At 45.9% G+C, this 16,738-nt stretch overlaps 1 protein-coding gene across 6 annotated transcripts in view; it reads left to right on the forward strand.

The window, feature by feature from the left end:
• The window catches only part of CFAP61 (cilia and flagella associated protein 61), a 98,392-nt gene that overhangs the window by 59,254 nt on the left and 22,400 nt on the right, over nucleotides 1–16,738 (forward strand). For all 6 annotated transcript variants that reach the window (XM_027654002.1, XM_027654003.1, XM_027654000.1 and 3 more), the window contains 5 exons: nucleotides 1,479–1,650; nucleotides 5,556–5,848; nucleotides 9,639–9,966; nucleotides 10,171–10,262; nucleotides 12,796–13,001. In XM_027654002.1, the coding sequence (XP_027509803.1) occupies nucleotides 1,479–1,650; nucleotides 5,556–5,848; nucleotides 9,639–9,966; nucleotides 10,171–10,262; nucleotides 12,796–13,001 (1,091 nt within the window). The remainder of the gene's footprint in view (nucleotides 1–1,478; nucleotides 1,651–5,555; nucleotides 5,849–9,638; nucleotides 9,967–10,170; nucleotides 10,263–12,795; nucleotides 13,002–16,738) is intronic.

Consider the following 16,738-nt stretch of genomic DNA (forward strand, 5'->3'; position numbering starts at 1 on the left):
CCATGCCTAGGCATGTCTGTGATGCTGCTTGGTATTGTAGCACACAAGCTGAGTTTGCACTGAGACTGAAGCTGCATGTAAGATGTGGAATCAAACTGAGCTCCAGCCCCACAGGCTCAGCTTCTGCTCGGACACCACGGGCAGGGTTGGTTCTGGCTCATGTGTCCCCACAGGGCCATCAGACTGTGTAACCAAACAGCTTGGCACAACCCTCTTGCTGCAGGACTTTGCCTTGCTGAGTGGTTTGAGACAGGAGTTGTGAGGAAGGTGTTTTGCTCTTAAAATCAGGAGATGAATCTGAGCATATGTCTGCAGGTTGTACAGTGCTGTGCCATGTCCCACACATGAACATGAGAGTGTTCAGCCCACAGCAGGGTCTGGCTGCATGTGTGCAGCAGGCTGGGGGGTTTGTGATCACCCCTCAGGGCAGAACCACACTTAAACAGCAGCCTGTGGTTGCTGTTCAGTGAGGATGAAACAAAAGCTGAAGTGTGGGCTGAAAAAGTGCTCCTAGGAAAAGATGTTTGGAGGTAACTCTAGCTTGCAAAATAATTTATGGGAAGTAACTGCAGGGGAGGAGAAAGAAAGATAAAGAAAGCAAGTGAAAAGTCAGGTTTTATTTACCTTTGAGAAGAAATCCCATCATCTATTCTCACTTCTAAGTTCTACAGAAGGACAGGAAGGAATTAGTTTTATTGTCTGGCTTCTGTTTTATTGCACAGAGCTCCAGTCCATCCTTTTTATAAGTTGTCCCTTATTTGGTTAACAGTCAAATCAATGCCTACTAAAACATTTGTTATGATTTAGAGGATTCTCTTGTGGAGTAAGGTCTTTTGATGTCATGCCTGGTTTTATGTGTCCCAACCTTATTTCAGTTGATGTGGTTGGCTGTGAGAACACTGCTCAGGATGTGGATCACTCCCTTTTTGCTTTGTGTAATTCAGGTGGAGTTTGTTACTGTAAAGCAGCATTATAGAGTGAACATGGTACTGAATCCTGGCATTTGAACCATAAAGCAGGTTTTTGCCCCTTTCTCTGGGACAAAATCTCTTATTTTAGAAATTTGATTTTGCTGAGAAAAAGTGGAGGCAGTCTGAGCTAACAAAGAATCTCCTTTCCAAGCTGTCTGTTAGTCAGAGAACTGCAGAGATCCCTCAGCTGTGTGTTGGGATATTTCTGCTGTTTGCTGTGCAGTCTGTGGTGTTTGCCATGTGCTTCCACTTGTACTGACACTGCTGTTTGGAATGGTCACCCACAAGCCAGAGGAAACAGGGAATACATGCACACTTGTGTGAACTCAGACCAGCAGGAATCCACGTTCTGTGGCCACGGGTGTGTTTGCTGGTGCTGAGTGTGAAGGAGGGTTGGGGTGTGCATGGACAGCAGCCTGAGGCATTCAAAGTGAGTGTGTCATTATCTTTTAATGTCTCCAAAGTATGTGCCAGATAACCATTTGCTCACCAATTCATTCCTCCCAGGCCCTGGCTCCCACTGGAGCAGATATCAAACTCCCAACTGACAGCCAAGTCATGAGTGAGTGGCCACAGAGATACACAGGGAAAATCCCTTCCAATCACTTCACTCTCAACGATGACCAGGATTGCTTGTGGGCGGCACGCTGGCTGCAGGAAAACCTGGTCAGGTCCAGAGGTAAGGGGGCTTTAACGTGTGCACACTTAGGGAAATGTTTCCTAGGCTTAGTGGTTCCTTAATTCCATAGTATAATTGGTGACTGATTAATTCTAACAAAGTCTTTCATCCGCTGTGCTTTGTTTTCCAGATTAATTTACAATTTGTTGTCATTTTTGATACCCAGCATATTTAGCTAGGAAAGAAAGGCTTGAGATAGATTAATTATCTGCAGTTATTATTATATAAAACAAAATGAGTCCTAAATGCAAATCTGGCTGGAGTCATTAATTAACCAATTAAATAATAATTTAATTAGTGGATGTGTTTTTCTGTTATATAGAAAAATACCTAGATTTGTGGTGTAACACAAAGAAAACAGCTCTAAATTAGGAAGACTCTGTCAGCACTGTATTCAGTTGCACTAGTTACAGATTTTCACAGAGAACTGCAAGCTCCTGGTATTCTCTTTGTAACCCTTAAAATCAGACATTTGTTTAGATGTCCCCCATCCCCGTACTTCCTCAGCCTTGGTGCATGTACTCTGTTCATGTATTCGTTAGTTCATCCACTGTGTTTGCTGGTGAAAATACCTGGGATCATCCAGGCTTCCCAGTCAGCTTTGAACTACAGAAACAGAGGCAGGCAGTCAGTGAGTTCATGTTGTGTCAGCTCCTGCCAGCTCCGAGCTGGGACAGTTCAGAGCAGGAAAGCTGTCTGCAGGGAGTTCCTGTCCCGAGGACTGTCCTGAAGATGTGTTTTCTCTCTCCTGTTTGTAGAGTGTAATGAGAACTGGCAGTGATGTGGTGTGGTGCCAGGCTTACACTTAGTAGCATTCCTTTAGGGAAGTGCTGTGGCCAACCCTGGAGCAGGGTGAGCCCTGGCCCTGTGGCTGCTCCTGTGGCTTTGCTGTGAAACCTGGCTGATGCATGGAACCTGTGACAGCTGGAATGGGGACTAACTGAAATCCATCTCCCATTAGCTCTGCACTTGCCACGAAAATAAAAAGTGGGATGGAAGTAAAGGAAGGAACAAAACTGCTTTAATGGCCCAAAATGGAGCAATTATTTTTTCTCTATACCCAAGCATAGTTTACTGCCTTATTAAAAGTGTGTTTGTAGGAATACTCTTGCATTAAAATTCCAGTGCATGAACCACCTACCGAAGCCACTGATGCTTTAGCTCATACTGGGTTTCTCCTTTAGCTTTTGCAAACTGCAAAGGTTCAGGTCATGCTGGGGTCACCAAAATCTTGTGCTTCCACTTGTGGAAAATGAATGAGTCTGCTCTGCAGCAGGATGCTGACACTCGGGTAATAAATGATAAAACTACTGTAATGATCTTTATTTATGGCTGCTTTTTCCGTGAAAGATTATTATGTTTACTCAGATGCATTTTCATGTAGTTAAATAATAAAAGCATCCTGAGGAACTGCTCTCTGTCCAGTGGACATAATTTCAGCCCATAATGAATATCTGTAGTTCTTAGACTACTAGCACTGTCATCTAAAAAGCCACTAATATTGTAATAAGCAGAAGCAGTAAATTGTTGATTTACAAGAGGTCAGTAAAGGAGCACTGCTTTCCCTGATCTAATGCAGTTGTATTTAATATTACCATATAAAACAGAATTTTAATTTTCCATGACAAATGTGGGGCTTGAATCTGATCTTGTATTTCCCTAAATGCCAGTGTCTAATGCAGAAACTGAGCTTCCCTCTGAGGGAACTGGTGCTGCCAAATGGCAAAGGTGTCTCAGCCCAGCCTTGCCCCAGAGTCAGAATGGAGCTTTGCTGGGCCACGCCTTTGGGAAACCCTCCTCATCCTCCTTTTCCAGCCACCGTAGCCTCTTCAGCTCCTGATGTTTCATTCCTCACAAATCTAAAGCATGTAAATATAGCATGAGGCTGTCAGCACCTGCACACCACCTTCTTGCCTACCCTCTCAGCATGTTGAGTCACTGAAAATGAGTGTAGCAAATCTAGTCTTTCACCCCAAGTTCTGCTTCACTGCTTCTTGCATTGTACCTTGCTGCACAGGGAAAAAATGATCAGTTTTATGTCTGTCTTCTCTTTTGGACCTTTCCTGAGGCCAGGACTGCCTGCAGACAGGTGTCCTGGCAGGCACGAGCCACAGAATGGGTTCTTCTGGCTTGGAAAGTCAGCTCAGTGATGAACACACTGGACAGAATTCCCTTGTTCTGTATGATATTTATGGAAGTAGTAAGATCTTTCTTCTTATGATTTCAAAGTGATGCATTTGCAGGTAAAATTGTTCTGTTGCCCTGGTCATTGCTGTGAACAGTAAAAACATGTTTTCCATAATTTCTGAGCAGTGTACTCTTGGGGCGATTCTGTTCTCTGGCAGCTATGAAGAGAGGTTTATTTGGCAGCTACAAATAGCTAAACTGATAGGGACAAATAAAATAACCTTGTAATCAAAGGGGAATGGTAGAACATCTGTTAACATTTTTATCATTAATATTCTTGGGAGCTTGGGCTGTGTGCATGCTCAGTTTAGTATTGCCCTGTGTCTCATGCAGTAAAACATGGTCCCAGTGAAATCAGCTTAGCCTGTAAATAATACAATTTATGTATAGGGGATGCTGTCACTCGTGGCAAGACATAAATGCCAGTGCTGAGATGAATGTGCAAGTCAGTTGCAGCACTGCCCAGGTATGGGACATTAAAGCACGAGGACTGTGCTTTTGATGCATCCTCGTGCTGGCAGGTCAGATCCATGTTGTCCTGAGACAGCCAGCATGCAGGAGCTGATGTGGACATTGGCAGGCAGGTAGAGCTGTTCCTGCCCCGAGGCCGGAGCTTGGGGCTGGGGCAGATGGACACAGAGGAGCTGGCAGGCCTGGCTCAGCCCTCCTGTGCTAGGAATGGGCAGGAGAGGAGTGTGTTTCAGTCCCTGCTCAGAGGAATGTTTGTGTGTTTTATATTAGACCATCCTGAGATAAAACACGCAGCTGCTCCGATGCATCCCAGCTCTGCCTCCCTTATCGCCAGGAGGGCTTTAACTCTTAGGCTGGAGAGCCCTGCTGTGCTCACACAGAACAGGACTCCTCCATCCCCATGTATTCCTGCTCAGCTCTGACTCTGCCCTTTGAAGTGGCACCAGTTCAGGACAGGGAGGTGCAGGGCTGCCCTGTGGCTCTGCAGTGGCAGGTGGGAGGTGTGTGTTGGGTTGGGTGCCCAGGGTGGGAAGATGGAGCTGGTTTCAGGAGTGTTTTCTGCAGAAGGAGCAGCAGGACCCACACACTGCTTTCCCAGCAGTTGGTCATGTCTGTGTCCAGCTTGCTGACTTCCAGCATGAGGAGGGATGGAGCCTGGCTGGCTCAGAGCTTGTGTGATGTGTGAGGGAGGGAGGCACCTTGAGAGAGTGGTGCAGAGCTCTGCCTGCCATGGTGGTGGGACAGGGTAGGTCTCAACCCCATTCTCTGGAGATCAGGCTTTGGCAGAAAGAAACCACAGCACTGATGACCATGTGGCACAAAGGCTTGTTTTCTATAACTTGACCTTTCCACAGTTTGTGGGGTTTTTCTGCATCATGTATTTAATTTGCTCCTGTCTGCTCCCTCCTCCATCAGTCCTTTGAACGAGCAAAATTGAGGAGAGAGAACAAAAAAATGGTGATTTTCTCCCCCCCCCCGAGGCTTTTCAATCAAAATAATTTCAAATTATGGGGTCAGGATGAATGCCGTACTTCTGTGTTAAGTACTTGCCTACTTTGTGGGATGTTTTGTACAGATTCTTTACTAAATTATCTTAGCTGCTGTTGCTAGGTAACATTGTTTGCTTCATAGCATCAGAGAAATAAGAGGGTCAAAGAGAGCAATTTCACGTTATTATCATCTGAGTTATCCTAATAAGGTTTTCATTGTATGTCTTAGAAATTTCCCCCCCTTTTTTTTCCTCTTAGGGAACGTCATTGTCTATGGGAATACAATTGACATTTACACCACAGTAGAAACCCTCTTATCTCTTGGAATTGATGGTTCTCGCATCCACCTCGTGCAGCCCCCGCTCAGCTCGGCTGTTCCCTGCCTCCACAACGCCGAGGTGGAGGGCGCTGTCCGGGAGGCCCTGGCACAGGCTGGCGTGGCCCTGCACGGGGACAGTGTCCTGGCACAGTGGGGCGAGGGCAGCGACCCGGAGCTGATCACCTGGGCTGCCTTCACCACTGCCACAACCCCGCTGAAGCTGCAGTGCTCAGTAAGTGTGTGCTTTCCGTGCACCCCCTTCAGACAAAGGCCATCACATTCAGATAGTCCCTCATTGATTTATCTGTTTCTCATTGTCTCTAGGAGACTGAATGTTCACTTGTTAGTCTCAAGGATTGGCTTTCTAAAAATCCAAATAAACCCATCGTTAATGCCCTGACTGATTTGGATTAAAATGTATTTAAGTCACCTGATACACAAGTAGTAGTTTGCTGCTGAGTGACAAATACTCTTAATTCATTTTCTAAGTAATTCCAGAAAACCTTTCCTTATTTAAATGCGTACAGTTACTCCTGTCTATAGTTACGTGCACTTGATTAAGTCACAGTAGAAGCCAAAAACATTAGGATAGAGAGGCCTACTATGTAACTTAATGAAAATGTATTTTTAGCAGATTTCTCTCCCTTTACATCAATGAGCTGTTCAGCTCCAGTACTAATATCTTAGGTGTAGGCACACTCACAGGTGTGGCTCTGCTCTGAGACTGGGGACAAGTTTTAGCTGTTCCTAAAGGTCAGGATTGTTCTGTTTTCCTTTACTGGGCTAATCCACAGGAGCGAGCACTTCTGATAGTCACTTCAGAACCTCCCTCCATGGGGTGCTGCTGTTCTGCCCCACACACCCTGCTGTGTGCCCACTCCTTTGTGCAGGAGCAGCTGTCACTGTGGGAAGGACAAGCCATGTGCCTCTCCCAGAGAGCTCCCCAGATATTGGGGTCCCTGCTGGCTCCCCTACACTGCAGCCCTTCTCTTTTTAGCACAGGGATAGTTGAACCCTTCCTCATGAGGGTGAAGACCTCCCACAGCACTTTTACCCATAGTGGTCTCCTGAGTTTGGTCTCCATGGCAGTAGTGACATTTCTCCCACTCTTCTCATATGCAACTCTTCAAGATCTCTCTTCTTTCCCTGAAACTCCTCCATTTTTATCTTTCTTCCACAGATATATTGATGTGGTTCTCATTCTTGCAACTATGCACTCACCACCTCCCCATCAACCCCCCCTCTTTTCTCCACCACCTGGCCCATGTGGCTGTTCCCTTAAACCTCCCTTGCCTTGGGGTTTGCTTCTCTTGCCCATTTGTGTCCCTGCTTGTTCTTCTTCCAGCCATGGTCCTTCCCTCTCAAGATCTCTCTTTCCAGCCTCTAAGATGGGAGATGTTTAATTACTTGTGGTGTCAGGGGCTTTATATTCTCCAAGAGCAGTTCAGCTGCCTTGCAAGGCTTGAGCTGCCTGGGAGGCTGGGCTCAGGGGATGCCAGGCTCGGGAGAGCAGCCTCTGCCAGGAGGGCAGCTGTGCTCACCAGAGACCAGGCTGTGCAGGAATCGGTGCTGCAGCAGCCCTGGGCCTTTTGGGATTTGAGCCAGTATCAACTGTTGATTGGCAGTTCTTGGGGGCTTAATTTGTTGAGTCCTGCAGGATAAAAACAACAGGAGAAAATCTCCTCTTTCCCTAAAGCAGCAGCCTCCCTCCCTCCTGCCTGGGCTGACAGATGGCTCCCAGCCTGGAGGTTGCAGCCCTCCCCTCCCCTCCGGTGACACCGTCCTGCCTGTCAAGCCAGCAGGACTTGGGGCTGTGTGGTCCCCTTGCCCTCACGGGCAGAGCTTCCCTGATTTTGCTCTCCTAGATGGTCAGAATTCCCTTAGCTGTGCGTAGTTCCTCACTTGCTTTATCTACAAACAAGCCCAGGGGCTCTGGCTCCTCTGCTGCTGCATCTCTGCTGTGCCAGTATTGCTAAAATTTCCAACTCCCTTTGCTTCCCTCTCCTGTGCCTTCTCTTCCAACTGGCTCATCCAGCCGGCTGTGAGCATGTGACACTTTACTTAGTCCCCAGGAAAGCTCTTTGGGGGTACAACCGGGTAACACCTTTAGCAAGGTCACGGCTGTGTCCTCCCTGAGCTGGCACTAAGGGAAGGACAGATTATGGATGCTGCTTTGTCCTGACACAGTTATGTTTTGGGCTATTGAGGATGAAAGCAGCAAGGGAATGCGTACTTCCACCCTTTCCTCAGCCTGTACAGGAATATTTCTTGATGGGGGACAGCAACCTGTGACTTGTCATCTAATGATTTTAAAAGCTGAGAGCACTAATGGGGAAAGCTCTGTGTGAGGGCTCTGGAGCTTCACAAACTCTGTTGTAGTGATGGTCAGTCTTCATCCATGCCCTTTGCAGAGCATGGTCTTGTTCAAAACATCTCTCAGCCTTGTGGTTCTTGTTCCTTTTAACCCTCAGTGTCCAGTGTGCACTCTTGTTTTACACTTTCTTGGGGCCCATGTTTTGCCAGCCTGGCACGAGGCAGCTTTGAAGACACTGCTCGTAGTTGTAGCTTCTCCCACATCTGCTCTCCCGGCGCTCTGGTGGAGGTGAGGGTGGTGCTGGGTTTCAAAGTGGCTCCTCAGGCATGATCCCTCTCTGGGGCTGTGCTGCCTGTGCATCTGTTCCACTCCAGGGCTGCTCCAGCACCACCTGCTCTGCACTGCTGGTCACGGGACTCCTCTCTGGGGGAGGTGGGGTCTGTCTGATCTGCTTCCTGGTGTCCCAGGAGAGCCACTGTGCAGGTGCCACAAGAAGACAAAAGGAGGGAATTATCACTAGCTTTTTTATTTTGAGACTCAAAAGAGAGATTTAGGGTGATTTTCTTTAAATGTCCTTGAAATATTCCTGTGGGGAAGATGAGCTTGTGACTTCAGTAGATGCCGGTCCCAAGATAATTCCCTGCCTCGGGGCCAGGACTGTAAGGTTGCCTAAGACAGTACAGGCCATCTTTTCAAAGAGTGGAAGTCCCATCTTTTTTCAGTCTCACAAAACAAAACATACCAAATAGGTATCTGCTGTGCTCATTACCAGCCTCAGCAGCTGACTGCCAAAGGTACCAGATAGTTTCCCTGCAGACACAGCCTCCTCTGGGCTGGTCTGGGTGATCTGGGTGGATCTGATGGACAGCCAGCCTAGTGCCTGGCCTTAGAGAGTACAGCAGTCCTGTGCTTTGGGGAGGTACAGCTCAGCCTGCCTCCTAAAGCAAGTATGATCCAGGTCTGGAGTAGTTAGAGAGGCATTTCAGTCCTGACAAAATTTGGATATGCTTTCCAAAATCTATGACACTGTCAAACATAACAAACCTGGAAGCTTTCCTGTTCCTGTGAATGTTCAGTCCTCTTGTACTTCTCACAACCTCCTTGGCCTCTGCAGCTTCCACTGGCTGAAATTATGCTGCTGTAGTTGGAATGAGGATGACATTTCCTCTGAGCAAGTTTAATTTCTGATCTTTCCATTTCATTGACTGTCCCTGTGCTGGCAGCCAAAGTAACTCAGTTTGTTGGTAAACAGGCTCAACAGTTGGGAAAACATTTGTAATACACAGTTATCCTGATGAAGGCAAAGTACACTGTGCTTTTCTATTCCTTGGGGTTTCAGGTTGACTTGAGCATTTGAAAGAAGAAAACCAACTTCATAGAGGGTTCAGGTCTATGTCCTATGCTTGTACTAACAAAAAATACACATGGCCACTCATAGTAGTTTCACATATGGTGAATATTGAGCTTTTAAAATAAAACTCATCTAATAACCAGAAGCAGATGATTCTAGTTTGGTAATTCTCCTTTCTACTGTCGGTTTTAATTTTGGTAGCAGAAGGATCTATCTGTGTATATAAAATCATAGTTTATTTTCTATTCTTGTTTTTTAAAATGAATAACATTCAGAACAAAGTGTGGGTTTTGATTTATGAAATTAGCCAGTAAATAATATATAAGATAATCTACAATTATTTATATCTCTTTTTAGGCATTTTTTAGCTTTGCCTACAGGGCAGTGGATTATGAAATCTTTAAGGCAGTCAATGATGCTTGCCTTGTTTTTGATGGAAAGCTTGTGATTGATGCCAAATTCTGCACCAATGATGTCAGCATCAGGGCTGCAGGTCCTCTAACAAAGTTCTCCAGGAGATACTGTAAAGATGAATGGACGCACAGCAACTTCAACTCCAGAGAGATTGGCTTTGAGCTTGCTGCCTCCATGCTGAGTCTCTTTGATCCAACCCTTCAGCCCCGTTCTGAGCCACCAGAAGGCCCAGATGGACTCATCCCCATGTACAAAGGATGTAAAGTTAAAGGTATGTCCCACTGGATTTGTCCCACTTTCCTCCCCTGGTCTGTAATACAGGCAGGTCCATCTCACCTCAGGTGCCATCTCATGGCAGAACAGCCCTCAAAGCTCCTTATGTAGTGGAAAAAGATGACAGCAGAAGGAGGGCAAACAAATACTTTATTTTCTTCATTGCTTAGGACTTAATAAACCTCATTTTCATTTATGGCAGGAGGTGTTCTTCCTGGAGGTTATAACTACTTACATGTTTCCAAACCAGCAGTTCCCGCCCGCTTGGACACAGAACTCGCCCAGTGTGACCACGTAAGTTAAATAATGGAAGTGCTTTGTTTCATCCTCTGTTTGGAAGGAGGTTCCTGGTTAGGGTAATACAGGTACCTGCCTGAGTACCCCGAATTGTAACCAAGTACCTTGAGAAGTGTGGGTTGATGTGTCTGTGGCAGTTCCCAGCACAAAGTGAACACGTGGCAGGTGGGGGTGTGCTGTGTTTGCCATCAGGTGGGGTTAGAAGTGATCCAGTCAGCTGAGCCTGCGTGCTCTGCATACACCAGGTACAGCTGCTGAACCAGGGGCAGTGACAGACCTCTCTGAACCTCTCAGGGGTTTGTTTCCACGCTTCCTGACATTCGACTTTCTTCAATGATGCCCAGTTTCTATGCACAGGTCATAGGACAGTATTAGCTGGATTTGGTGCTTCCAGCCTTAGTGCTGAGCCTCTTTTCTCCCTGCAATATGGTGCTAGAAATGCACACAGATGATAAAGCTTGGCAGTTTATCAGGGAAATTCAGTTGATTTCTAGAATAGTAGGAATTATTCTGGAAGAGATGCTCTGTGCTTCACTGCTAGGAAATAGTGAGTCCTGCAGCCATGAGGGTTCTCTTGGAACAGGGAAGGGGGAACCACTTCACACATTGGGCTACATGGGAGACTGTGACTGGATACAAACATGGAGACACTTCTCTTACTGGAGAACCTGACTTGTGAGACAAGAAAAGGACTAGATTAATGTCTTTTAAAGCCAGAGAGGACCATCCAGCTAGGCAAGCTCCTGTTTCACATAGATTGTACCTCTTACCTCAGGGATTTCTGTATCAAGCCCGTTCTTGCAGTTGATTTAAAGAGCAGCTTTTAAAAAGCTACTTCAGTGTTCACTTTAAAACTTGGACAGTGGTGGTCCATAGAAAGAAATTGGCTTTTAAAAAGAGATCCATGGTTTTGGGGAGGAATCAAAGCATGGTTCACCTTGTTTTCCAGATCCATGATGAGCCATCCAAAGCAGGATGTGCTGGAAAGCTGAAAGGACCATCAGAGAGAGAAATTGGTTTTGTTACTCCAAATTGCTAGAACACGATTAGAATTCTTTTGCTGCTGCTTTGATTACCTGCTGATTACCTGAAAAGGGGCCATCTTTAAAACCACTCTAGAAACTTCATGTACATCCTAAAAGAATATTCTAAAGAAGAAGTAAGAGAAGCTAGTGAAAGGTGTTAGCTGAGATGTGGAAGTACCAAAGGTTCCTGTAGCCTAGCAACAGGTTGTAGAAATGTATAAAACTGGAACAGGAATACAGCCTGAAAAAACAGCTTCAAGCTATGTGATCATCCCACTGCAATGGCAGGTTTGAAGCAAATTTTTACATTTTTGTCTTCAAAGTGGTTGATTTAAGTGGCTGAAGCTAAATGCTACAGTTTGAGCATCAACATTCAACACTGTTACTTTATTGACAGTAGAGTTGGTGTTGGCAACAGATGGCAACCCCAGTTCAAATTAGCAAGAGTTGGGTGTGAGCAATTTAAATCCTATATAGATGTGTGTGTTTGTGTGTATAAACACACATATACATATGTAAGTAAGTATATGCATATATGTTCTTTGATATTCTCACTATTTAATGGTCTAGAACATGGCCTGAAGGAAACATCCTAAGAGCCAGTGCAGCCTCCTGTAGGCACAGCCCCACCTGTACACAGGGCTGTTTATGTACTATATAGGGTTGTTCCGGGACTGAGCAGGAGCCTTCTGGGTATTTCTCTCCTTGCTGGAAAGCTGTTCCAGCACATCCCACCCCTGACTACTGGGAAACGTGTTACACAAAGCCAGAAATGCTTCACTGGTATGTGATAAATTTGAGTTGCAGCACTGGAGTTCCCACCTGCCACATTAACCTGGACCTGGTTAATGTGGCAGTGTCACCCTCTGCCTGCAGTCATGTAGCTTCTACCACATGCCATGAATTTGGACTCTGCACTTACACTGTTTGCGTATACACATATTTACATGTATAAAAATACAGATGGGGAGTTATAAATCTGGAGAGAGAGTAAAAGCCTGCTGGTGTGTTCTTCATTCCTCAGGATGGGGATCCTCAGTAAAGCAGGATGTGCCATGTGTGTGCTCTGTCATAACTGAGGCTGAACAGAGTTCAATTGAGTTACCCAAACAGAGGCATGCAGTGTTGTTTGGGCTGCCCCACAGCATCCCTCCTGACTCCAGCTGCTGCTCCAGGAGGTCACAGGTCCCTGTGGATCCGATGTCACTGCCAGTGCAGCTGGAGGGCCCAGATGCCCTCAGGTGTCTGCAGTGGCACTCAGCCTGTGCTGCACAGTTGGGTGGGCAGTTAATCAAGGTCTAAACCACACAGGAAAATCTCTGTCCAAGCCACAGCAAAGTACCTTATAACCCACGGTGCAAAGAATGGTCCCTTGATTTAGCAAAAAGGGCTGTGTGTTTTAGGAAGTGGTAACTGTGGGCTGGGAACCCCTCGCTGACCCTGTACATGTGCCAGGTCAGGTGTTCCTTCCACCTCTACAGCTCTCCTGGTGTTCTCTGTTGCAGGGGACGGAGATAATAACTGGAGAGGCAGGACAAGGGAACTACTTTAGGATGCACTTCAGCAAGTATAGGATGGTGGATGGCATCACCTGCTTTTCCAAGGAACCCTTTCCTGTCTCCAACTACCTGTGCTTGTACGGACAGCACGAGCGGCTGCTGAACGACCTGTTCTACCGCTGGAGGGCCGGGCAGATCACAGACCTGTACAGGTGAGGGAAACCCTGCCTCGAGCAGGAAACCTTAGTATGATTTGTCTTCTGCATGTTGTCCTGTGGAACAAGAGGTAGATGAAGAGATTTAAAAACATTTTCCATTATTTATCAAAATTATCAGTAGTAGTGCAAGTCCTGAAGACCTTCCTGGAAAGAGCTGTGTGCCTGATTTATTGAGAGGAGGAGCAATGGTTTACTTGACCATCTTTCATCTAAAAGAGCATTTTGGTGTCTTTACCACTGTTGTTTAGAATATTTGGCAGGCTTAGTCATTCAGCTGAACCTGAACAGTCCTTTATTACTGTAGATTAATGTTCAGAAGTCACTTCTTAAAAGTATTTTTGTCATGTTAAATCAAATTTTTAAGCCAGAGATTTCCAGGGAGATTTTAAATTGCTCCTGGTGATAGCCACACTCAATAACTTGCCTGCTTTTATCTGGTGATAAACCCTAAAGTTTATCCTTTAGACCTTGTGCTCTGTGGAAGGGAGTTACTGTAACTTAATGTTAGAGCTGGAGGCTGTGTCAGGACTCTTTCTGGTGGCAGCACTGCAGCAGTGAGACAGCTCTGGCAGAGTTTGAGGTGCCTTAGCAAGCACAGGGCAGTGCCTGTGCCTCGAGGCAGGTATTCCCAGGCAGGTCTCCCAAGGGAGACTGAAGAGCCTGGCTAGTTCTAGCCAAGGGCTGTGTGCTGTCTCCTCCAGAGAGGAGATTTTTTCATTGCTTTGATTTTTGTTTTAAGAAATCCTTCACAAATGGTGCTTGGGAATGTAAACTGTCACACATGGAGAAGTGAAGTACTGCCTTACATCAGCTGGGTAGGGACAGAAAGCCAAGCTCAGGAACCAAATGGCCAGTTTTTATCATGATACAAAGCTGATAGTGGTGCCTGAAAAGTCTCCAGATCTGATTTTGTTATATTTATAACTGGAAGAAAGGCACAAATGGTAGCAAAATTTTCAGATTCAACATTGTTATTTAGGTAAAAGTTTGCTGTAAAGGATGTGCTGTGGTCTGGAAGAGGCTTGGGAATTATTGCTGGTATAGGGCTTGATTTTGATTTATAAAAAATGTTGGATTTGTTTTATAAAAGAGGAATGGACACAGCAAACTTTAAGTTCCCCTGAACGGCGCATGGCCAGTAGGAGGACCTGAAGGATGGTGACACAAGTGTGTGAGATATGGGCTAAGACAACATATTTTCTTTCCTTGTCACGGCTGATGCTGCTCAGCTCATACATTTGGAGCATTGGAAGGAACTCATTCAGGTTGTGGCAAGGTACCAGTAGTCCTTTTTCTGGCATTACAATGTGCATGTGCAGCTGTGAGCTCATCTGTTGTGTGAACCAGACACTGAGGCCATGGTTGTTTGCCCAGATGTGGTTACAGTGTCTGTTGTTACATGTACCAGCAAGTTTCACACCGGTAGCAACATCTGGAAGAATAAATCATCTTGCTTTGGGATTTCTGCCTGCAGCACAGGTAGCAGTGTTTTCCTAACCTTGACCAAACTAGCATATTTTCCCTTTCTCTCCCTTGCTGCATGTTGGGCACATAGCCCAGCCTGAGGACCTCAGTGCAGCTCACTCACCTGCTTCCCTGACAGCTGCACTCAGGTTTGGAAGAGAGGAGACATGAACTTTCTAAACACACAGCTTATTTCTTCTTCAGAGAAATAAGAATGGGTTAGCCTTCCTTGTGCTCATGATCCTGATGGGATCACCACACAGGACACAAGCTGATCAGGGGATTACAAAGTAAGGTCAGGTTCTAAACATCCACAGAGACTGTAAAAATCTCAGGAGAGGTGAATATCCCAGTGATGATCTGTTAATAGGATGTCAGGCCAGGCAGCACTGTAAGAGTGAGAGGAGCAGCTTTACCTGATGGCAGCACATACACTCACTGGAGAGTCACTTGCTCCTGTAAGACTGGGGGTGTCTTCCCTGCTCTGTGCTCACCAGGGCCCTGAGCTGTGCGTGGTTGGGGTCCTCTCACACCCCATGCCACAGGCCCCGGGACCTGCGAGGCTGGTGCTCTGCCCAGGGTCACTGGTGTGCTGCACAGAGGGACACCACGTAGCAGGGCCTCATCACATCTCTTGAGCTCTCCTTAATTAGTCATGATGAACTAATTTTGGACTTGTCTTTTACAGCCTTTAGACAGGGATGTTGTTTGGGACCTTTTGCCTCATTATTGTATCTCACCTCTTATTAGCCTGTGGCAAAATTCCTGAATTACAGTTGCCAGGTTTTTCTTATCTGATTATTTTATTGCCTCCCGTTGTTTTTAGTCTTCTTTATACCTTATCTTTAGATGGGTTTGTTCCTTCTCTTCTTGCTCTTTGGTCATGTGTATGAAATCCCATATGTTGCTCCTCAGCAATGAACATATGCTGCTCTGTAATCACCTCACTCATGTGGTTCTTGTGGTGCTCTCACACACGTGTTCCTGCTCATCCCAGGCTTGGTGTTCTGTTGCACATGTCCATCCTGTGAGGAGGGTACATTCTCCAGCAGGTGTAGCAGGTGGGAGACCGAAAAGCAAAGGGAACCCTTTGCAGGCAGCCAAGGCAGAGGGCAAGGACAGATGAGAAAAGGGAGAGGAGGAAGCAAATTGCTCCTGAAAGCAGCAAATTCCTGTGCTGCTCTCAGGAGGGGGTAGAGCAGCAGAAGAAGGCTGGCAATATAAAGTACTCTCATATCACATCTACAATACATACACATCTGCACATTGTAGTGCACCATACAATGTATGTATATATGTGTGCACTGTACAGTGTACAGTGTTAGAACTGAGCCAGGACAAGACTGGTTATTAGAAAACTGATACACTGAAAAACAGTTTAGCAGCTCTTGTGAGATGAAGATTGTCTTGAGACTCTTATGTGGATAAAAAGTGGTGCCTGGTTGACTTTTGGTGAGGAGCAGGAAAATGCATTTACTGGTTTCTATGTGTGTGATCAAAAAAAACCCCAACTGTTTTGGGCATCGTTCACATGGTCTGTGAGGACCCTGCATGAGCACAAACCTGAGGTTAGGACTGAATTTCTCTTTGGCTTTGAAAAAAATGCTTTTAAACTAGTACATGTTACATCTTCTAGCAAGATGTGAAGTGCCCTTAGTGAAAAGAATGTAGACTGTGAAAATGTTGTGATTTGTTAGTTAAGCTTGTAAACTTGATGGTTTGAAGCATCTGTTCTTTATGCCTCCCTTCTTTATGCCTCAGTTTTGTGGAGGGCCTTCCTGTGAGGCAAGAAAGTGCAGTGCTTTAATCTTTTGGTCTGTATTTAGATTTCCCAGCATGGCAGCTCATTCCAGAAATGGACACAGAGGAACAGCTGTCACCTGGGAGCTAATTTATTTCTGTGTAGCATGCAAATTATCTTTTAAATAATTAGAGACTGCACCTAGCAGTGAATTTCCTCACTGATTTGTGTTCGGTATAAGAGCTGGAAGTTAACCCCCTGGTACTGGATTTCCTGACCAGACTGTGCCAGTGCCATTCTCAAATTAGCATTAACAACAGGCCCTGGAGATCCAGCAAACCTGACAAAGTCTCCCCTTCTGGCTGTACGCCTGGAGCCGGGGCTAACGGCAGTAATGAGAGAAATAACATTTACTTTGGTCTGCAGAAAAGTTCCATTGATTTTGGTATGCCTTTAACAGGAATAAGAGCTGCAGGATTTGACCCACAACCAGAGGAAAGATTGGTCACTGCTCTGCCTCCTCCCC

The sequence above is a fragment of the Corapipo altera genome, unplaced genomic scaffold (assembly GCF_003945725.1).
Source record: "Corapipo altera isolate COAL_440 unplaced genomic scaffold, ASM394572v1 70, whole genome shotgun sequence".
Classification (NCBI taxonomy): Eukaryota; Metazoa; Chordata; class Aves; order Passeriformes; family Pipridae; genus Corapipo; species Corapipo altera.